The sequence below is a fragment of the Ptychodera flava genome, chromosome 9 (genome assembly GCF_041260155.1).
Source record: "Ptychodera flava strain L36383 chromosome 9, AS_Pfla_20210202, whole genome shotgun sequence".
Taxonomy (NCBI): Eukaryota; Metazoa; Hemichordata; class Enteropneusta; family Ptychoderidae; genus Ptychodera; species Ptychodera flava.
Window position 1 is genome coordinate 23,280,953 of NC_091936.1, and position 23,797 is coordinate 23,304,749.

Genomic DNA, 23,797 nt, shown 5'->3' on the forward strand with positions numbered 1-23,797 from the left:
TTTATTGCTTAAAACACAAACACGTACTTGTAACCCTAACGGTACGTTGTTCGTCCGAGGTACGTTGACATGACTGCCTGTCTGTCTGAAAGCTAAAATTGTTAACTGGAGTCGCCAGTCCATCTTCGAAACAGTTATTTTCTGAATTAACAACGAAAATAGCGGATCTCTGGGCAAATATACCAAGTACATAAAACACCGTTCTTTTCGTTTTTGAGCTGGGTTAATTCTCAAAACCTCTCTTGAGACAATAACTGAACGGAAAAATCGATATTGGCTCTAAAACCACCGGTTCAAGAAACCATCAATCGTCAACATCTTACCATACGTTGTTATGTATGATTAATCTAAAATATCTTTTTGTGTTAGCGGTTATCCAATACAGACATCTAAGTATACAGATGCTGTGATCAATAACGTGACATAGATACGTGATGAACCTGTTGTGAATGTTGATCTATGCCCTCTGAACTCAAGAATAAGTATTTTGGACAAATACACACACATACCATAATTGCCTGTGGAAAATTCATCGCGATATCGTCCTCATCACACCTACTACTGAGTTGACAAGTCACAAGTAAGACGTGACGTCATTTAACAATATCCCAACTTTGCCTCCTCACCGGGATCCAACCCGCAAGCAGGAGAGAGAGAGAGAGAGAGAGAGAGAGAGAGAGAGAGAGAGAGAGAGGGGAGATCACAATTTGTTGTCTGCTCACGGGTGGTGCTCATGATGGTAATATTGATGATACTCAAGTAGGAGAATGTCAAATCGTCACCACGAACAGTCCTATTCCTCGCGAAAATTGGTGATAACTAACTCTTCTAGTACGTCCTATTTAACAATATGCAAGACGGTTGTTAAAAAAAGATTTTGCGGCCGCCTCTTATATGTTAGTGGGATTTCATCAACTCCCCCGGCCTTGCTGAAGCAAACCGCACTTATCAAAGCAATGATTTCCTGTTAGGGCCGGTATGTTTTCATCAATTAGTCAAGACAGCCACGTGTTGTACACGTGTATATGACAGTTTAGAAAAGATTTCAGGGTGTTGCCCATCCGATCCCTGATCAATTGATGATTGCGTACTTGTCTACTGGCTGGAGATTCTTTTAACTTTAATGGTTGATAGATATGGATATTCGAGTATGTTGACAGTGATGTGCCGCCACGCAGAAAAGAGCTTCCTGTTTGGGTGTGGTTAAACTTGATTTTTTCTCAATTTGAAAATTATCACATTTACTTGCAAAATTACGGTAATCAGATGAACCATTTTGGGTGAAAATCGTTTGCAAAGTTTGGCACGACCAGAAAGACAGAAGTAGAACATTATACGGGATGTAACAATTTACAGACACGACGGACACACAACATTTATTACCAAATTTACAACCACGTGTCGTTAAATGCAGTACACTTTATTTGAATTTGTATAGATATCTTTTGTAAAAACAATGACAGCCTCAACAATACAACAACGAGAAAATTCTTCTACGCAAAGTAGTAAATTGAATTCAACGGACTAGACATCTGATTCTTGTCATGGACGCGACGATGGGATATCCCCCTCGTCAGAAATGGAATAAGTGGAAAAAGATATCCAGTTACCTGTCATGGACAAAGTAATGCAATATGACAACAGACGTAATGAATCTGATGCTGATGCTGACCTGAGCAAAGAACATCTTCAGCTTGGGTGATGGACTTTCGCCATGCAAGACTAGATCCTATCTCAATTGCCAGACGATTCAGAAAAGTGCATTCTTCATTTCAATATTAAAAGGTTTTCTTACGTTATTGATTTTATTTCGAACTTGATTATGCTGTGATTTGTGCCAATGCACTGTATGGTAAAACTTAAAGTCTAGTCACAGAGTAACATAGACTGTGTATCTTACTCTGTGGTCTAGTCAAGACCACGCTGAGGGGACTCGTTGTCTCTCCATAAAGACGGCAGAGAGACATTTGGTCTGCACAGGCTCCGTGAGTCAAGCGATGGCGATAACACGACGTTAACCATGCACCATCTACTTGGGGTTGAAGGCTCCGAGCCACAATGACAGTACGGATTATTGTTCTAGACTTAACGAAATACATGTAAAGCTGAACGAAAAATACAAAACAAATCAATGTATTGTTATGAGCATTAATCCGAGCCTGTTAGACGAAGTTCTACTTCCTACACTTCAATAATGGCATGTCCTCAGGTGAAAAGTTTACACATGAAACGATATAGACGTGAAACCTTTCACGTCATCTGATCCAAAGATTCACAAAATTGGTATGTTCATCCTTAATTTGCACGGGTCTCTAGCACATAAAATGTACAGTATATGGTCTTAATTGAAATCATCATCGCAATGTCATTATTGTATCATACTTTTATCTAAATGTTAAGTTACATGATGATACAGTCCTAGGATCTAAAACAATCAGTCATACCTATACATTATCCCAGAGTCACAGTCATATGAAGAGGGATGTTTACAAATTCAGGTGTCAAACAATGGGTAACAAACTCACATACAAGACAAGACACACAGTCAAATCGATGAAAGAAAGACATACCGACTTCCCATGTAGTAAGGAGAAGTGATGTCAGGTGCTTCGGAAAGAAAAGCACAGAATCTTTAAAGAAATTTGACAGCACCATTTCCATGATCACTTATGAAAGTATATACTTTTGAATGTCTTTGTGTGCATATATATTTGCATATCAAAGAATTACAAATTATATGATATGTGTTTACAGAAGTCAAAGAAAATCTAAATAATGACATTGATTTAACACTTTAACTAATATATACAAGACTAGTACCAATCTTGATTCTCTACGTTTTTTTAAATAATGTACGTGTGTATGTGTGTATGTATGTATGTATGTATGTATGTATGTATGTATGTATGTATGTATGTATGTATGTATGTATGTATGTATGTATGTATGTATGTATGTATGTATGTATGTATGTATGTATGTATGTATGTATGTATGTATGTATGTATGTATGTATGTATGTATGTATGTATGTATGTATGTATGTATGAGTGTATGAGTGTGTGCGCGTGCGTGTGTGCATGCGTGCATGCATGCATTTGAGGCTAGTACGTATATATAAGCCAATACATGCATACATATATTTATATGTGAATATTTTGTGTGTTGTGTGTTCAAATATGCACGATGTGATGAATGCATAAAATTCGTTTCTTCTACGAATCTCTTTTGTTCTTCTTTGGCTGCAAACTCCATCAAATTTAATCACAGATGCAAGACTTAAAACTGTGTTGGATCTTTGTGTAGCGGTAAGACCCCAGTTTAGTTCAAGCATATTAGAGCCGCTTTCATCGAAGGGTGCTCTTTAATCCAGTCCCAATTCCAAATATGAGTCATTCCTCATTCAACTATGAATATAGGTTTGTTTTCCCTTCAACTTTGATTTAAATTGGTGGATTTGAAGGTAGCTACATTATATGTTTTAGATCTAACAAGAAATCGAGCGCCAACGGTCGCATAATTTCAACGGTGTCAACATAGTCAAGATATTGACCGTTGATTTTGTGGATGTCGCTGATTGCAAATCAAGACAAGGCTTTCAACGTCTCTGTAGTTCAACAATGCGACTTTGTCGAGTCCGACTGGTTATACCCATTGTTCGCCACGCCCTTGTTGTCGTTGCTGTCCACTTCACTCGCCGAGTCGGCCATACTGTACGGCTTTTCCTTCACTTCGTACTTGTTGAGCTCATTGGCGGCTTCCAAGTCTTTGCTGGTCTGCCCCGACCCGTGGCCTTGCTGCAAGTTACCCATTCTCCGAGTGCGGAACAGAATCCGCGACAGGATGCCGATGAAGAAGAACTCGAAGATGACAAATGTATTATAAATATCTGCAACAAAAAAATCAGACAGTTTTTAAATATTTTTAATGCATCAGACTCATCTTAAGAAATTCAGGTCAATTAAGGTCAGAGCCTTGACTGGAGCTAAATTACAAATATATGGCAACTACTGAAGATAACAAAGGGTATACTTGTCTACAATTTAACGTTCCATTTGCAGTAACTTGTGGTATTTTCAAGTATTTTGTTCATTTTGCACATTTTAAGGACTTCTATGTGCTAATTTCAAAATCATATTGAATTTTAAAGTGCCTGCATGGTGTTCAATTCGCCATTTCAGCCTGTGTGTGTAACTGTCCATCTTTAATGTTTAATTTTGTCAACAACTGGATTTTAGTCCGAACTAGTTTTCACATGTCAGCAAGAATATCGCATATCGTTCTCAATGAAGAGTTGATGTTTTGCGGTTCAACATACCTTTGGAGAAGCTGATGTGCTTGATTTCCAGAACAGAACGGCGAAAGTATGTCGAAATTACACATGATAGAACTTAAACTTACTGTAGACTCTAGCTGTATTATCGAAGGGGTCCTGGCAGGGAATGGCGCCGAGGTTGGAGATAATGTTCAGCACTCCAAATTGAATATTGCCGAAGATCAGGGTCATCTGGATGGTCATGAACTTGAAGGTGATCTTGTAATTTTTCAGTGGTTCCCTGGAAGCCGTGTGTATAATACCTATTCCCTGCATAGCAGTGATGGTAGATATAATGGAAATTGCACTCAGCCACAGGAATGGCTCGTTGGCTCCGACCTGAATGTAAAATAAGCGAATAGGGAAACAATCAGTTTACCAATAACTCGTTTAATACAAAACAGTTTTATACAAAGTCTACGAGAAAAAGTAACTACTAAAATTCTTCGTTGAAAAACGACAGGAGCTGGGCTTGCCTTTTTTATTTTTGCCAGGAATCAGTAAAATTCCAAGTTGATATAATAATAATAACAATAACCCCTTTCGCAGGCGGGCATACATTCGATTCGGGTACAATTCGCTCCATCGTCGTCTGGGGGCTCGTGCTGTATGCCGCACATTGTACCATCTGCTATTATATCGAACTTTGAAAAAATGCCGAAAGACTTTATAAGATGTCGATTTTTAGTAGAACTATACCATAAAAACTTCATATAACACAACCTTCTGGATTATAAAGTTTGCACATCTGAATCCGTATGATACTAGATGGAATTAAAGTCACTGTGTTTTATTAATTGACATCACGTCAGTTGTTTTGTCGTTGAAAGGTAGTGGACGCAGTCTGCCCTTGTTAGTTCTTTGAACCAAAGACAGTACAGGGTGTACTCGCCCTCTATACTGTCTATGTTTGAACAGGTGAGAATGGATACCTAAACTTTAACGGCTTTTTGCGTATCTTCAAGAGCCAGTAGCTGTAACTTTTCACAATTTTTTTCATCATTTTTTTCACGTGTCAACCACAAGTTTTTGTTCTACTCCCGTATAGGCATGTTAAAATACCTACTATACACACTTTGCCAAGATAGCGATGAGGTCGAACAAAAAGATATGCTGTTCCGATAATCCGACCTACCCTATTTTTTTACCTGCCGACCCTAAATTTTTTAGAGCTATGTAAACACGGAAGTTAAAAAAAGAAAGAAAAAAACGTAAAATCACGCGTTCGTTACTTGGCATTTGATTTTTGCTCGAACGAGGATGTCTTTTATGTTTTTATTTCCTTTTATATGTATGATACATTTTTCTGGAAATGTTGTGGCCAGTGTTTGACCGCCCTGAACCCCTGAAAAATGCAAAATAAAAATATTCTGGAAAAAATTCCTGCCGACCTACCTACCCTATTTTTGAAAACCATGTTATCGGAACGGCACAGTTTATTTTTTTGGCCTTACCTATAGAATACACTGTTATTGTTTAGGCTTGAATTCTAGTCCGGACAAGAATTCACTTAATTTCAACAACAGAAATGCGGTAAACAAGCATAGTTAACAAGCCGAATACTGTGTATCTCAGCACTGCAGTTGCCATTAAAAAAATAGTGAAAATATCCTGAACAGTCACAGCTATACTGGTATGTTGGACAGCGATTGAGGAACCTTTGTAATCAAGCAGAAGTAAGGAACCTTTTCAAACAACGGGTTTTTTTCTGATCCAATCCAGTCCGGCGCCCCGTTCTTGAGAAGGAGGCAAGATTCAATCTGTCAATGACACAAATATTAAATTTCTGTATGACACGCCAAGAAATAACGATGACTACAAATAAATAAATACAATAACACTAACTTTTCCAGGTTGGTAGCGGCCGTCCACCCAAAGCACCACTGCGATGAACAGTATGGTGGGCCGTAAAATGGCGTTCTGCAAGACAAGTCGTTTTATCCATGGGCTTGAATGCCTGGGAAAGTACGGACAATAATTAATATTAATCAATAATTTTATATAGCTTATTCTTTTGATAATCCTGCAATAAAAATAGAATAAACAAGCACTGAAACCCAACGGCTTCATAACGCCTCTGTCCAAAGTGTCTCACTGCCCTGGCAAAACATACAAACAGCATGTGTAGTGAAATCCTTGTCATCAAATATAAATCTAACTTCGTAGAACACTTTGGCGAACATCTGAAGACCTCGGGATGACAAGATTGAACAGAAATACTCAAACAGGATTATAAAAGAAAATTGATTTCTAGTCCCCGTGCATGTTGGAACTCAAATCACCGTATCTAGAAATTTACAACACAGAATGGGGACTTACTTGCCGAGGTTGATGGTTGGCAAACACACGCAACAACACATGACTGGTAATGTGTTGACGTTGATGAGCTTGCCATCCAGAGCTCTATGCATTTCTTCTGTGCTGCCATAGTACTCAATCACCAACATCAAGAACATGTACAGAGTTATCGACAGATATCTACAACATACCAAACGTGGACAAAATTTAAGATAGAATGCACCTCGGGGACAGATATTCGGACTCTGACATTTTTCAATTCTGTTCTCATCTACCACTTGTGGGGGTTCATTTTAAAGCTCTTTGGGTTGGAAAAATTTTCAGTCAAAAGTTTTTCGAAATAAAATTTCCTATAGAGTTAACACAGAGATGGAGGTCATTTCAAATTCCAAATATCGGTAAATATTCGGTAATTTGTTTCGCAGTACCGAAAATTGCACGGTGACCCTAAATTTTTGTTATTGATTTTGAAAGACAATGGTTGAAAGTTTGTTTGAGGAAAGTTTGAGCAAAAGTTTAAGTCAGTTTAAACCAGTCACAACAAACAAAGAAACGAAATTGTTCAATCATTGCATTTGGAATCAAGTCTGCATACTTGGCAGTTTTTATGGTCTTGTGATTTCGATCGTACATGACTTCGGTACAAAAGTAAAATAATCAACGCACCACCTTTCTATACCAATACCACACAAACTTGCACTCTATTCTGTTTTTGGAGATATCATTAGTTGTTCGGTGTTTCGACTGTAAATATGAATTCCTATTAAGATGGTCAACGTCTGGGGCTCTTAATTTGCGAAATTATCACTATGAACAATTGGATTACTTTCAGCATAATGCCATAAGTCTCCTTATTTCAAACTTGCACTCTATTCTGTTTTTGGAGATATCATTAGTTTTTCGGTGTTTCGACTTAAGTATGAATTCCTATTGAGATGGTCAACGTCTGGGGCTCTTAATTTGCGAAATTATCATATGAACAATTGGATTACTTTCAGCATAATGCCATAAGTCTCCCAAACTTGCACTCTATTCTGTTTTTGGAGATATCATTAGTTGTTCGGTGTTTCGACTGTAAATATGAATTCCTATTAAGATGGTCAACGTCTGGGGCTCTTAATTTGCGAAATTATCACTATGAACAATTGGATTACTTTCAGCATAATGCCATAAGTCTCCTTATTTCAAAATTGAAATATTTTAAACGGTAGTACAGTACATAATTAGGCATATAATGCCTAAAAGTGGTATAGCCAGATTGCTCGATGCATCGATTGGATTGACTATAGTAAAATTTCTGTTTTTACTCACATTGAGGCTGTGAAATTGGTCAACATGGCTGATCGGGGAATGAATAGCCCAACGCACGATGTCACGCTGTAAACCTATGAAGTTCAGTTTGAGTGAGAGGAGAGGTAGAAAGAGGGAGAAAAAGGGGAGAGGCGATTTAGAGGGAGGAAGGAAGCGAAAAAAATTCCATTAGATTACATCTGTTGCAACAATGTAGCATTAATTTGTATCTGAAAACTATCGAACTACCGAGCTGTTTTAAAAGCAAAGTTATGATAAAATGAATTTGGATCCAAACTGAAATAAAGACTATTTTCTGGAAGTTGCTACTTAAAGTACAGTCAGCAGAAGATGACATTAGCACGAAGTATTAAGACTATATACCGAAATTGCCAACTGTCACCTGGTTACAATCATATGCGCAGTTGAGTTTTGTAGACTTGGAAAAAATTAGTCTTGTATGGTCTCCACAAACAGCGTGGTTTGGGTTGGAGTTTGCAGAGACGCATACAGGACCGATCTGTCTACTCAGTATTACTGCTTAGGTCAAGGAAATGTTCTTTTACTAAATTGGTTGGGAAATGTCATCCGATTGAATAAAAAAACGCGTCAACACTCATGATGTACTCACGGGGTAAACTCCGACCAACCATATCATTCGGTTTCTCCGCACTTTGATGGAGATGTTCTTGAAGATGTAGTAGGTAGATTCAATGAATAAAACGGTTGTGGTGAACGCTAGGATTGGAGTGATGACTAAGAGGACTATCTGAGCTGTTGATGCACCTGCAAGCAAGAGAGAAGAAACTTCAGTGAACCGTTTTGAAAAGTAATATCATTTCAACTGAGCAAGAGGTTGAGGCAGATTGATCATCACACAGTGTTTGTATTCTTCTCTCGCATTTCTTTTCATGTATGTATGTATGTATGTATGTATGTATGTATGTATGTATGTATGTATGTATGTATGTATGTATGTATGTATGTATGTATGTATGTATGTATGTTTGTATGTATATATGTATATACTAAGTATTTATGTGTGTATGTATGTATGTTGTAAGTATGCAAGTGTGTATGTATCTATGTTTCTATGTTTCTATCTATCGATCGACCTACCTATCTATCTATCTATCTATCTATCTATCTATCTATCTATCTATCTATCTATCTATCTATCTATCTATCTATCTATCTATCTATCTATCTATCTTTATATGTGTGTGTAGGCCGGTGGGTCTACCGTTTACGGCATATATGCATAAATGTAAACGAGATTGTAAACCCATCACTTGATACTCCCATGATGCCACATCTGCGTTGACAAGATCATACACATGTTTAGCGCATGGGAATATTTTCTATATTTGTTCATACGATTAAATATCGGCTACAATATCGATATTGGAAGTCATCATGTAGTTCACTTGATGGTATGAGATCGACATGTGTTATAATTTATCACAATTACTCCAAAACATCTGTTATAATTGTGTTTTTGTCATAACAAACATCCCAAACAATGTAATATTCACTGTATGAGAAGATGTAAAAAAGCAAATCCGCATTTGATAAATAAAACTTGTAGCATGGCAACCGTCACTGCCGATGACTCGTACAGCAGTCCCTTCTGCCCACCTGTCCATCATCCCAGGAATTTATGACATGATATGACGTTGGTAAGATATGTTTAGTATTCGTTTGTTCAAATAATTTTCGGCCTCATGTTGGCGATGTGACTGAACACGTATTAGAAAATGCCTTGAGCAAATATGACAGATCGTGACAAATAATGCTGGATTAATCATACGCTTTGGCCTATGGCAATAAAACTGTCTGGCTAACCCCACAAAACAATGGTTCTTGGGCGCCAAGATATAAAGGGCACTTCTGGCCCAGTTGAGGTAAATGAAAGCTATAAAAAAATAACATATAGTGAAATTGAGATTGATGTCCATGATATGTAGGGATTAAAAAAAGAATTCAGAAATTATTATAATAGTCCTTGAAAGATGTATGATTGTGAGATTTCGACATCTGTGATTGAATATTTATGAAAAACAAGTCTTCAGATAAGTCTAAAATTTGTCGCAATGTCAGTTCCCGAATAAAATCCTGCAGACGTTCTTGTTTGAATAAACGAACAAAATTAAACTGAGGTTAATACTTTGGAGTACTTCCGTCGTTATGCTGTTGAATTAGTTAAAATCACTGTCAGGGGTCGATGGCTTCGGTCTCAAAAACCTCGAGCAGGAAAAAGTATGAGCACCATTCCTCAACTGCGAAGGTACAGGAACAGGACATAAGTGAGAATCGGGTCACAGGTGTGTTTTTTAGGTTAATTCCTCGTCACTCTACACTTGTTCAAATTAAGAAGGACATTGACATCTTGCGAATTTAACCCAAAAAAGGTCTCCGTTTATTCCGTATTTGTCAAACATAAGCCAGTCACTAAGTCTGCAATATACAATCAAGGCAGAAGCACAAAGACCACGATAGCGATGCGCTTGTGTATTTCACAGTTAATATATCAGCCATGGAATTATCAAAGAATTTTTTTATCTTTACATTCGAACATTTGGTGTTTGTTTGTGAGTGAATGTGAAAAACGGTGGCATTGAAACAGACAATATCTTTCCCCGCGGTAAAGTTTTTGCGTGATCGATTTTCATGTCTTGAAATACCAAACAGAAACTGCCGTTTTATGTCATTTTCGAAATTCTTGGTAGCACAAAATCTGTCTGCATGACTGTGTCGGGCAGAGGGCTACTCCACCAGAAAACACATAAAGCTCTCATGTTGTGAAATTCAAGAAACGATAAAGTTGCACATGCGTAATCAGAGTAACTGTTTTTCTCTAGTTGTTTTTTTTCCAGGGGGAGAATTGTACATAATAGGCGGAGAACAGGGCACGGTAAAGATGTTGACGGGCTTGAGGAACGAGTGTAAAAGAGGTGTTCACACCTTGCACGACATTTTTTTAAAAATCTTCTATTGTTGATGCATTTGGGTACAATCTGCTCAAAGACAGTTGCTGAAAATATGCACGTGTTGTTAAAGAGACATCATCTGCTATCTAAGGGAGGGTATGCCCCCTCTTGTGAGGCAATTTTGAAAAATTTTAACCAAGTTCAGCTTCCCAAAGGGCCCTGTCACACCTTGACGATTTAGCAAGCAGATGCCGACGTATCAAACTTTCTTTAAAACGCTGACTTGCTGAAGTAACGATTTATTTTTCAAATTTGGGCGTATACATAGCGTATTCATAACAAATACTCATAGGTTAAAAAATACGTTTTTGGTACGCTAGACAATTATCTTGACGCATTTTGTCTTACGAGTAACTTACAAGTAAGGCGTGGCAACGAGCGCTTAACCTACCTACAACCACAGTCCCTCTAGAGGGACTATGCTACAACTTATGGCCCGAGTGTGCGGGACGTATGAGCCATACGCTGGCATACGTCGAAAAGTTTTGTGCATGCACAAAAGTTTTCAACGACCTCGGCGTACTACGACGTATATCAGCGTACTTAAGCGTGCTCTCAACTTATACAAAACTTACCCAAGACGTTTTCTATGAAAGCATAATAATTTTTTTTTTCTCAAAAAAAATTTACCTCATGGGCTTTCATAGTATTCGACGTACGCCCAGCGTATTCGCCAAATTTTTCATACGTTGGCTTACGCTGGCTAAATCGTCAAGGTACCGTTCTGAGAGAGATAAATGCTGACAAATATCTTCTGTTCTCGAAGACAAGGACAAGGACACATAAACAGGATGCTTATTCATATTCTCAAACAGCATGACTGCTTTAGTGGATGAATTATGAAACACAAAGGTGAAAAAGCCAGTACTGACATAAAAATTAAAAGTAGCTTTCAAATTGGCGAAATCAAATGAATGTAAAAATCGGTACTTGCAAAACACAGAAGTCAAGTTGTGTTTAGTCGGGGACTCCGATGTCTCCAAACAAACAAAACAATCACTCATTGTAGGTTTCATGTCGCAGACAAGGAAAGCAATGGAAGTGATTCTGACAATTTGAAGCAAGTCTTGGTGTATCACAAAGCAGGAAAAAGCAACAGTACTGAATTACATTTCAAATAAACCAGAGTTTGGTGATTGTCCCCATGAAACCAATGCCGCTATTAAAACATTCATGAGAGTGGCAGTTGTCTGTTTTCTCTCAGTTCGCTACATTTCACCCCAACCACTCTCACTGCCACTGTCAATATCAAAATCTCCAGCAGCCAACTCATGGCCATCTCTCAGTTCGCTATATTTCACCCAAACCAATGTCACTGCCACTGCCACTGTCATTATCAAAATCTCCAGCAGCCAACTCATCGCCATCTCGATTGCGGCATTGCCTACTTCCTCTTTGACTGTGTTTGTATCCATGTCTGTGACACTGTCGGCGTGTGTGCTGAGATCTATCAACTCCATCATAATGGGGCATGTTATCTGACGTGGTTCACCTATTGCTGTGTTTGAACTCATCTAATTCACATAATTGCAATCCTTAGTTTTTTTGGCTGAATTTGAAATTCAACAGAACAGTTCTCTTTCTGTTAAATATATTCAGCGATATGCCTCTTCAACTTGTCGACAAAAGGTCAGTCGATGACGTCTTATGCACAGGGTTAAATCAATAAATCAAATGTGAACTTTAAAAAAAATCACGATTTGGAACGAATATCACAAACTCGTATTCTCATCACCATTTTCTCGCGATTAGCGAGAATGCTATTACTCCGAAAAAAACGTATTGAGCTGGGCGATGATGGCGTTATAATTGACATGCCATGAATCATTATGGCCCGTCGAAAATATTCCCCCGGCGATTTGTCCTTCTTAGGAGAAATTAATTCAGGACATCAAAATGCTTTTTGCCTTGGGTACTGAAACAAGGCAGTGTGACTGTAATCTTTACACAGCGAATGAACGAAAAAACAGCATTGTAAACTTTCAGGCACTGGGTATTACTCCCCTTGATTTCCATAGATTTGTTAAAGATTGAATGGATAAAGGTAACAATAGGAATCTAACCACAGACAAATAGAAGGAACAGTTTCTATTTGTCTGTGATCTAACCTAGGACATATATTCGATGGGTATGTAACCAGTTTTTCTTGTGCTAAGGTATTTTGTTAAGCTCTTATAGTTGAATAGGACTAGAGAAGAAATAATGCAATTTTTATTCGTGAGACAGAGCGCTTCATTCTAAATGCTGGCCTCCACACTCTCTTCATAACTTTTGTTTAATAATTTTAAACTTTTGTAGCATGGCCCATAAAATCTGAAATGGCCCTCGGCAATGATTTAAATTTTACTTACTTTCCAACACTTCGTGCGAGTACGGGATGCTCTCTCCACACGAATCGTTGTCAGCCATGTCGAGTCGGGGTTGTCGGGTCTCAACTCTGAAATACATAGAAAGCATCATCGGGTTTTATATGACCGGTGACCAAAACGCCCAACTATTGTGAAACTGCATCGATTTATGGCACGTGGTCGAACCGTGACCCAGGCAGGACGGCCAGTCCAAAGATCAGCGCGCTTTGAAGGCGTCCACGAAAATTACTCAGGGATGAGAAATATGTTTTTTCGGTAGCTGAGTCGCTCTTGGTACTGGCGCTGCGCGTTGTGATACAAGGCAAAGTTTTATATCCCAATAACCCGCGACCGATGCGATCGGCCCAGAAAGCAATAAAAAACGGACTATTAAAATAAACATGCTTCAAAATACTCACAGAACCTATGTCCTTGGAGCAACCAAAATTTACAAAGTCCGTCTCATACAACTGTAATCATGCATGAGTGTGTTTGCGTTTGCTGAAGGAGATAAACACTTTACGCCAAGGTTTTCGTCAAAAATTCTGACGGGCGTTTTGAGATAACTGCATCGCTTTTGATTATAAATGGCTTCTCTGCAGCTTTTAACCGTGCCTCGCTGTGGGGTGTTTTAAGGAAGACAAATTATCAACAAAGCTTTGGGTCATCGGGGTCGTGACGGCAAATCTGTCTTTGTCTATTTCTTGGCTAAGCTTTGATCTGTTCTCAGTAGTTTCCTATTCTATTTCAGTTGACTATTACTACCAAAGTCTTCCGGACCTGCTGCAATCTTTCCAGAGCTGCAGAACGGGAAAGCATGAAACTCGAGCAGTGTTTGGTTGGAGCTCCACGGTACGTGTTTCTTTCTGTCCGTACTCTTTCGCGAAAGTCAGTATTTATATAGGTAAACATGTAATTTTGCAGAGTGTCCTGAGTCTGACTTTAATTCCTAACTGATGCAATAAGATTGTCGCATTGATGGCAACGCGATCATGTTTCCATGCGCACTGTTCTCTGCCTGGTATACAGCCATATTCCTCGGGGTTTTTTATGAGTGAGAATGGGGCGATAGCAAGAGCGTGTCAGTTTGCAGGATATGTACGTCTCTCGCCTCAGAAATGTCAATAAAACCAAGGCCGTTGAATTGCTCGGCTATCTCGACTCACAGCTCACAAACCTATCGAAACAAAACTGTCAACACCTATTTATATGCCATATACCAAAAAAAAACCAATTGGTCAAGTCAATGTTTTTATACCTCCGTCGGTAATGACAAACACATGCAATGTGACCGCGTTGTCATCGTCTCCATCAATTTACGAGACAATTTGAGTAGGCGGCCGCGGAGGGCGATGTCCTGGCAAGGTCACACTGCCATGTATCTGCGGTGGCCTCTCTTTAATTGAACCGGTGAAATGGGATTTATATCGTAATTTTTTGGGCAAACATTCTTTTACGAATCGCCTGTCATCAAGTGGCCTGTTTGCGACGCTTGTGATAAAAATAGTACTTCAAGTGTTCAGCAACTCTTCTCCGTCTATTTTTAACCCGTTATCACCGCCGTTTGTCTCTTGAACATAAAATGTAAACAAGACCCAAAATGAATGCTTCTTGACTTCTTTTTACAATGAGAAAAAAAAATCCACTTGACTCGGTAAATGTTTAAAATAAAGTACGCGTGCCCTATGGCCACTGTTGCAAGTTTGAAATATTTGTTCACGTATTCGACAAACTGTGGTCTTGGCGGGTTACTTGTTTGTTTGTTCGTAATATTCCTCGAGAAGAGATCGTCTACTTTATTTCAGGATTTTTGGTGACCGTCGTTGATTTTTGTCGTTTGATACAGTCTTCCGTACTTATCCATGATTATTGGGGAGTGGTTGTTAGCAGGGGTCTTCCTCATGACACGGAGACTATCTGCTATAATTTTCCCAGAAATTTCTCTCTGCGCTGACAGAATGACCTGACTTGGAGTAAAAATTACTTCACGGCATCTGCAAGTAGCTTTGTTGAAACCGACTGTCATTACGTTTCTGAGTTAGAAACTGGAAGAAATCTAGGAACATGAAAATTCACTTGAAAAAAAACTTAGGGCGTCCTCACCGTTACTGTATTGAGTTAAAGCTCCCAAAGGCGCTGAAAAATGTACACAATATTATATACATCATCGACCGAGCAAAACCTTTCACCCAACACCTGCATGAAGTAGGGTACATAAAACATGTGGCTCCACAACGTCTGACTGGAACATTGCATGGAATTGTAAGTTTTATCACTTTGGTCGTTGACAATAGGCGAACGACAAAAAATCACCTGATGCATATAAAATTTTGAATTATTGGCTTACAGTAAAATTCACTGCATAACTTACTGTCAATTCAATATGATGTTTATTGCTCTTCCCAGCTACAAACTTTGACCATTCTTACAGGTACTAAACGATTGATGCTTAAAGTAAACTAAACCGATGGAAAGGGAACAATTCTGAAGAAATAACGCGGCTGAAGCCGTCAGAGCTTTAGCGACTTGAATTGACAATCTTTGAGTCGATTTGACCACACTGTAGAGACGAACACGACCGAACCCCATCGTCACGAGATTTATTATTGAGTGTTCATGTTGTGTCCTTCACTATTTGTCCTGGTGGAAACTGTATTCACTCCTAGAGCTTCAAAATGAGCCCCAGAAAGTGGTAAACTAGAGAAGTATTGAAAACTTAAAGCGTCCGAGTATCTGTCCCCGAGGCGCAAGCTACCTTAATGTACATGATTTCCAATGTTGTTGGTCAGTTGGTATATGTAATGGCAGTGAACGTATGTCACTCATGAATCATTAATATCATGGCCGCCAAAGAGTCCAGATTTAATTACGTTACTTGTCCTAGTTTTTATTGGCATTATCGTCCCTGAACGTACAATATCGCTGATTTACTTTTTTTACCACAAGGGTTATCGGGGCTGCCGGTGGCTGGTCAAATCATCCATCAAGCAAATACATATATCTGCGAGACCTGAGCGTAAACACTTTGCCGTGACGCCTGAAACCGCCGGATTGCTTGAACTTTTTTAAAAATATCTTTCTGGGCCGCGTCAAAGTGTGATTTCGTCAACAGACGTACGTAGATGATACAAGTCTACTCGTCGGGCATTTAAGAAATTGCTGTCCTGAATTGGCGTGCGTTTACACGAGTTAGGTTTCTATGAAATCTGTAGACCAAAAGTCATCAAGAACTGTACTCGCTATGATTATAATACCACTTTATGTTCACATTGTAAATTTCAGATACACCGTAACACAATGATTTTGTGGTTGCTGTTAAGATGGCACAATTTAAGTTGGTATCGGTACAATGAAATGATCGAAGCACAACTGAAAGGTGTGAAGGCAATATAAAGACGATACACACCACAGGCCGCCTACAGAAAAGTCACAAGCGAATCATTCAAATTATCCATGAATTCGTTCATTGCTTAGGCGCGTAAAATACATTTCTTTGTTTGCCGTCTGCGAGCTGGTAGGTTTTCAGAGAAAATTAATAAAACAAACACAATGTTAACACTATCACAAATAAAATTATTTTTCCCAAGGAAACCAAATAAAACTTGAGCATATGTTAATACACTTGTGTTTTCTGTCTGTGTTTGTTTTTTTTCCCTGGCTGGCAGGTAGGTTTTTCAAAAATCCAAGGACGGCAAACAAAGAATTTGCTTTAAATGACCTCATTGTCAGTTTCAGTTCGAGCTTCCAAACTAATCGTCCATCCCTTAGAGTCGCTAAATTGCTTTCACGTGGAAACTGCCAGCATAAGACAGATAAATTTGTCAACTGCATAAACCATATAATTAAGTGTCGTTTTCATATATTGTTGCGTCCGTTCACACCGCACAGGCTGGTACCACACCATCAGCCCCACTACCGCCAGCACTCCATATTGTCAAAGACGTTTGATATATTATAAACTACGACCGCAATGTCATATAACCGATGGTTTCGACTACAGGACTTATACTGAACAACTGAGATTAATAGAATCTCACACCCCCAAGGACCTGGGATCAGATTTCTCACACGAGTTGGGGATATTTTGTCTCACACGAGCCGCAGGCGAGTGTGAGACAAAATATCCCCAACGAGTGTGAGAAATCTGATCCCAGGTCCTTGGTGTGTGAGATTCTTTTTCTCACATGACCACAAAATGCGTTAAATTCATATTGGACTCGTACAATATTATCAAAAATCGTGACAACTCTGTCGTCTGCCACTGTACTTTGACCTGCTTACTTTGTAGTTCTAGTCCATGTGTTACTCGTCGTGCCATTGGATAACATTTTGCGCGTGGAATAAAACAGACTGTTTATCATCCAATCAGAGCTCGTGTAATATTTACTGCAGAGTGTGGGACGGTTTCTGAGAGTGTGGGATCGATTTTTCCCACACTGTCGATCCCGCACTCCCAGCGGCCAGGAATGTGAGAATACAGTCACGCCATGCCAGCCCGCTCACTGCCTTCCATATGGTGCATGTTCGCTAAAATGCATAGTACTCCTCTTGGATAGGATGTCAGATTCTAAAAAAATTGACAACTCTTTGCTAGTTTTTCATTTGAGCGGATTCATCTGCTCTCACTGAGATATTAAAAGTCCGCTGTCTTATTTTCAAGGAACGCGATAATTTTCTTCCCTTAGAGTTGACATATGGATGGTAGCCATTTTGAATGACAAAAAACCAGCAGCTCCATACAAGATTGTCCGGTTACCCCTGTGATTTTTATCCTTGAAGTATTCTAGAATACTGAAAAGATTCCTGGAAAAAGTAAGAAGAAAGCGCCGGGTAGAACTAAGTGTCGGAATATTGGCTACTTCAAATGCCAACAGCTGTAACTTTTGAGCATTTTTTCACTATTTTTGTTCTTAATGTCAACCACATTTTCTTTTGCTACTCCCCAAAGCATGTTGAAATACTCAGTATTCAGCTGATCAACTCAGCCAGTACATGTGTAGAATGCGCTGGCCCTTTAAGGGCTCCAATATCTGCTAGTTTTCTCGATGTTGTGACAGTGTTGTTTATTGACTAATGTTATCTCATCTTGTTTTATTTATTGCGAGTTCTGAACTGCTTTGTGTTACCCTTGCAAATGCAAATGTATGTCTACATGCACAGATACATGCAATGTCTCAGAGTACGATGATCCCGGATCTGGCGGTCATTATGCAATCTGGACACTGCATGCCTCCTCCATGAAATAACACCAATGCAAATTAAGTCATTTGGTAAATTGACCATTCTGTATTCACCTATACCAACACGACAGCGTACTTTACTGTTTTAGATAGTTGGCGTGAGAGACTTAAACTTTTTTGCGAAAAATTCCATAAATGAAACGTTCAACCATTCTCTTACCAAGTCAACAATTAAAATCAGGCGTCACCGGGTAAAGTTTGGTACTTAGCTAGCGAAACAAATCACCCAACATTTTGCGACATTTGAAATTCAAAATGGCCGCCATCCCTTTGTTAACTCTATTGGGGAAAATTACATTTTAGATTTTCGAAAATCTAAGCCGTTGAAGATTTTCTTTCTCCAAGAGCTTTAAAATGAGCCCCTACAAGTGGTCTATCAGAAAAGAATTGTAGAAATTTGAGAGTCCGAATATCTGGCCCCGAGGCGCGTTCTGCTTAAGCAACTATTACCTATGATAGTTATGGTGGGCCGGCTCTGTTAAAAAAATCGCAGTCCGATATCAATTTGCAAAATGTTTCTCATAACAATGTTGTCGACTCTGGATTTGGTGGGTATGTCAAGACTGACACAGTATTTGCTAAATATATTTACTTTAGAGCCAATAAGAGCAGACTGGAATTTGAAAGATAAAAACCGCTTCACCTAAAGATCGCACTTGAGACTAATTTTCTGTCATCAAAAACCACAGGTCAACTAGTTCGGCCTACACCTCTGCATACCATTGAAGAATACTGTAGTACCGATGTTTGCTGAGAATCGCCCCAAAACACACAAAACAATTAAAACAGATATAGACCTGGGAAACAGGCTAAAGTGGAAACAAACGTATGCTGCAACCCGAATATGGTCAGCTAATATGTGTTTTGTGATATACTTCATCCATTTCCTTAATGTTAAATTGAGAATTTTTAGGCCCTCACTCGGTTGCAGACCACACCACGCCATCTTCGTCGACTTTTTACAAAATGTGCGCATGAGTAGCTCGGGAACATATTCGGGCAATAGTTGTCCAAACTCTTATCCGATCGGTTAACAGTTTCAAAGCTTTTAACTGGTAAGTGGTTTGTATCAACGCCATAGTGACGCCATCCACATGACCATAAAATGACAAATCACGACAGAGACTTTTGATGAGGTGTGTTGCAGTTGTATGTGCCATTTTTTAAGAAATTTGTAGGGAATTATAACAAGCAGTGTTGCCTTCTAAGCTGGACTACTGCAATGCATAACTGGATGGACTTCCTAGATTTTGCATTTGTCTCATTTGCCTCCTTCAGCGTGCTCAAAAGAACGACCGCTAGAATTGTTACATGTTGCAGTGAATCAGACCATCTCTATTGGTTACCCGTTCAACACAGACTTATTAAAAATCTTGCAACAAAAATTTCCAGTACACGAAACTCTCAACGACCAAGCTCCCATCAAAATTTGCTTAAACGCTACATACCGTCCATCGCGCTCTAACTCTGAAAGTCAACTTTACATATCTCAGTATACATTAAAATATATGGACGATGGGTTTGCTTCCATGTGACTCCACAACTTTTGAAATCCTTACCATGTGATTTTCGATAAATATTCATTGTGAAAGCATCTGGAAACATAAATTAAGGTAGTATGTGTCTCGAAAGTGAAAGACTTAAACTTTTGCTCAAACTTTCCTTAAGGGATCTTTCAACAAATCTCTTTAGTAAAAAATAAAAATCGGGGTCACCGTGCAAATTTTGGTACTAGAGAAACAAATAACCCAAGATTTACTAATATTCAAAATTCAAAATGGCCGCCATCCCTTGTTAACTCTATGGAGATAAATGAAATTTTCGAATTTCGAAAAACCAAGCCGGTGAAAAGTGGTATATCACAAGTAGCACAAGTGGTATATCAGAAAAGAATTGCTAAAATTTGAGAGTCCGAATATCAGTCCCCGAGGCGCGGTCTACATTACTGAGCACAGCTTGTTCGTATAATAATATAAAACAAATAGGAAAGGAGTTGACATCTGAATAATCAGTACAATCATCAAAGCTGTTTTCATGAAAATGTTAGGGTTGTGTTTCACTGAACTAATCCCTCAATCTACACAATACCACTTATACGTACCCTATCCCAATATTCTGTATCTGTCTCAATACCCTCCGCCGGCCCTTTGAGACACCAATCGTGTGCATATTTGGCTGAAATAGTTTGCCTAGAAATTATTGCAAGTGAATCGGTACGGTCGGACTAATTTACAGACTAATGAGCCAATTATTTTCCAATGTACTTTTGAATTTGTTTGTTGCTATATTTACGACAATTTATTGTGCAAACTATCGATGACGTCGAATATTTATTGCGGTATTTGCTCTTAAGTATTTATTGAGATTTATGCGATGTATGATATGTGTCTGTGTTGCTCAGAAGACGCGCGTTGCTACCGGCTTGGCTTTGGCAAAGCGGTTTTTTTTCTTCGGTACGATATGGAAGTCAAGACTCTTAGCCGTTGAAAGTGTTTTTTTTTGCCCGCGGAGAAAAGAAAGCCATATTAAACTAGTTCACTTGCTGATTAAAATCTACCGCTATCTGTATAGATAGTGAGATATGCGACATTCGTAAACCGTGACGCGTCTTCACAATGCCTTATGTGAAATCAACTTGGATTTCCCATGGTCACGACCATCGACCGAACCGCCCGCTATGGCCCCGTCCACGACAGATACTGATCCAATGTACAGCCAATCTTGAGTTCTTCATCTGTCAGGTCTGCAGTTTGATGATAGCTTACGAAATGTCATGAAACTAAGCAAGATTTTGGCCGTGTCGCGGCTCGGAGATGTGCGCTACCCGTTTTGACCGAACAGTAGCATATTTCAAAGCAAAAGTTGTAGTCTGTTGGCCTCCTCGCGAATTGACACGTTTTCATTTACGCGATGTCAGATGTTTCTAGTCGCGTCTTACACTTTGCTAACTGTTTTCTGTTTGCCTTCTGATTCTCCTTCACTTCGAGTCCTCAAAATAACCGACAGCAACTGTACCATTAAACAGCTAACATTTATATCACACATTACATATTCTTGCAATGCAGGACAGCTCAGTAAGTTATCGTCACCGCGTTGAACCGATACACCGTGAATGTAAAGATTGACATAAATGACGAGGCCTAGAAATACAGACGTGAAAACACATGACGACAGGGCTTCGCTCTTTCGACGTTCATGAATTATTTACAGACACAAAATACTGAAGCAATCACATGCATAGATAAGCGCAAGACTGGTAGGGACTAATACTTCGAATTAAGTGGTAGAGACCTTCCTGTCTTCTTAAAAATTTAAACGCCCCATGGGCCTATTTAAATTTATGGCAATTTTAGCCTTCAACTGAGGTAAGAGGTGGCATAGATTGGGTTGATGTCGTTTTCTCCACGTGAGTTCCTCAGGGGTTTGAGAGATCATACCTATGGTTAGCCAAAACTGTTTCATCATGAATGACTGTCAATTACACGAAGGCCACAGGCATCCACTAACCAGAATACATAGAGATTTTATCAAGAAAAGGTGGGAAACTGTTTAGTCATAACTTTGCGTTGTTGAAAGAAATTATATTTCTATCTCGAAATGGAGCGGGGACGCCAGAGAGAGAGAGAGAGAGAGAGAGAGAGAGAGAGAGAGAGAGAGAGAGAGAGAGAGAGAGAGAGAGAGAGAGGAGAGGGGGGGAGGGAGGGAGGGTGGGTGGGAAGGAGGGAGAGAGACGTTTCTCGAGAAAATTGAAAGCATTTGCATGTAGAGGGCAATGATGTTTCAAATACTGTAAATTGAAAGTATACAAACATGCTGAACGGGTCTGTTCACAATGAAGTGTTGAAGAAATCACCATCAGTGTTTTTCTGCATCGGTGCATTAGAGGTGTGAAACCAGGGCGGGTGTTTCCATACGCTAAAACACCCAGTGCAATATCTAATGTGCAAGTCCTAACCTCCACAACTTAAACACACAAACAAAAGCTTATATGATATTTGTAATACAGAATAATGGTGATAAGACTTATCACATTTGACACTGTGCATTTAATTTGTGGCTACGTTCATAAAAGAAAGGAGAGAATACGCGTTCACCTATGAAAGTAGGCGTAACGATTCCGTGCAATCGACAGTATACGTTGTTCCATTGTCATTGACGACTGTCGTTCAGTCTTGTTCGGTTCTAGCGCCTTGGCGTTTATTCTTATATTGGCCGTTTGATGTATGGAGAGTCTTAAGTACTTTTTATGAATGTTTACTGATAACCTTCCCTACCGAGGTGCCTAAACCTTTCACTTTGAGGGCGCACAGGGGCAAAGTAAAAAAACAACACTTTCGACAGAATTTGACGCGCCATGTTTGCCATGTGTTGAGCTCCTGCACGTTTCTTAAAGAAAAATGTTAGAGGCGTGCTGTAGCCGTGGAGACTCGCTACCTCTCAAATTGGTTGTCCGCCATTACTGTAGTAACCGATGGGAAATATTGCACTCGCGCAAATGTTTCAAATCGTCTGCATCGGGCGAGAGTAGTGCTCGTTCCTTCACCACATCGGGTTTCTCGGCGATCTTCCTCGTAAATGGACCGTTGAAACCAAAATTCTACGTGTGTAAGCCTGCCAACGGATTCATGTACTAGTGCTCTACCATGTCTACCGCCATGGGAATGAACCACGAAGGTTACAGATGCACAAGCACGAAAACAAGAGCTGCCTTACCTTCAACGCTGGCATTCGATATCAGATCTTGGTGAGAGTGTGCACAAATGGCGATATCCGAGCGCTGCAACCTCGTAAAGTAAGCTCAGTGTTGCAAAGTATGGCTTAAGTACTCAGCCGAAATTTTAAAACTATAACTTATTATAAGGTTGACTTATTTATTACCATTGACTTGTAAAGCAAATATAACCGACACTTTCGTTGCCATAACGTGTTGCATGCCATGTACCGGTTCGTGTACCTGTCTTAAATAAGTCCCCCTAACTTACTGCACAATTTCTTGACCTTTAGAAATAGTTGTGTAGCCTAGTCGAAAAGTACGAGCCTGGAATTATTGGCCCAGTTTACCAGGTCAAGTGTCTAAAGTAAGTTACGACGATGTTTGTCGACTCATTTCATGATCCTGTTTTTAGTTAGGGATCGGAGTTGTGACGCTTATGAGATATTTCCACCGAAAAAGTGCCTCCAATTTATATAAAAATGGCCGTAGAAAAAAAGCATAGTAGAGGTGGGAATATGAAACATCCTACGCGCAAGATGGTCAAGTTCAAGTTTAAATTGACAGTGCTGTTTCCAGCAAGAAACATGCATTATTACTCTCTA

At 39.3% G+C, this 23,797-nt stretch overlaps 2 protein-coding genes across 3 annotated transcripts in view; one reads left to right on the forward strand and one right to left on the reverse strand.

Moving 5' to 3' along the window:
- Positions 1 to 1,343: 1,343 nt before the first annotated feature.
- On the reverse strand, positions 1,344 to 23,453 carry LOC139140400 (organic solute transporter subunit alpha-like). Of its 2 annotated transcripts, XM_070709624.1 has the most exons (8): positions 23,195 to 23,453; positions 13,245 to 13,330; positions 8,535 to 8,689; positions 7,925 to 7,998; positions 6,635 to 6,793; positions 6,161 to 6,272; positions 4,402 to 4,654; positions 1,344 to 3,889 (listed from the first exon to the last, which is right to left on the reverse strand). In XM_070709624.1, exons 2-8 carry the CDS (start codon positions 13,300 to 13,302, stop codon positions 3,615 to 3,617), a joined length of 1,086 nt encoding a protein of 361 aa, XP_070565725.1. In that variant the 5' UTR covers positions 13,303 to 13,330; positions 23,195 to 23,453; the 3' UTR covers positions 1,344 to 3,614. The 2 variants fall into 2 exon arrangements, with proteins under 2 accessions (XP_070565725.1, XP_070565724.1); XM_070709623.1 differs by lacking the exon at positions 23,195 to 23,453 and having other exon boundaries at positions 13,245 to 13,470.
- Positions 13,981 to 23,797, forward strand: part of LOC139140399 (organic solute transporter subunit alpha-like) — a 75,881-nt gene continuing 66,064 nt past the window's right edge. The window contains exon 1 of the mRNA XM_070709618.1: positions 13,981 to 14,093. The gene's annotated coding sequence lies outside the window, so the exon portion shown is untranslated. The remainder of the gene's footprint in view (positions 14,094 to 23,797) is intronic.

What these genes read in the sequence shown, in the direction of transcription:
- LOC139140400 (XM_070709623.1), bottom strand. Translation starts at nt 13,353, where the DNA reads ATGATGCTTTCTATGTATTTCAGAGTTGAGACCCGACAACCCCGACTC. An exon ending in GGTTGGTCGGAGTTTACCCC is followed by an intron (nt 7,999 to 8,534) that starts GTGAGTACATCA and finishes TGAACTTCATAG; the next exon opens with GTTTACAGCGTGACATCGTG. An exon ending in TAATACAGCTAGAGTCTACA is followed by an intron (nt 3,890 to 4,401) that starts GTAAGTTTAAGT and finishes TTTTTGTTGCAG; the next exon opens with ATATTTATAATACATTTGTC.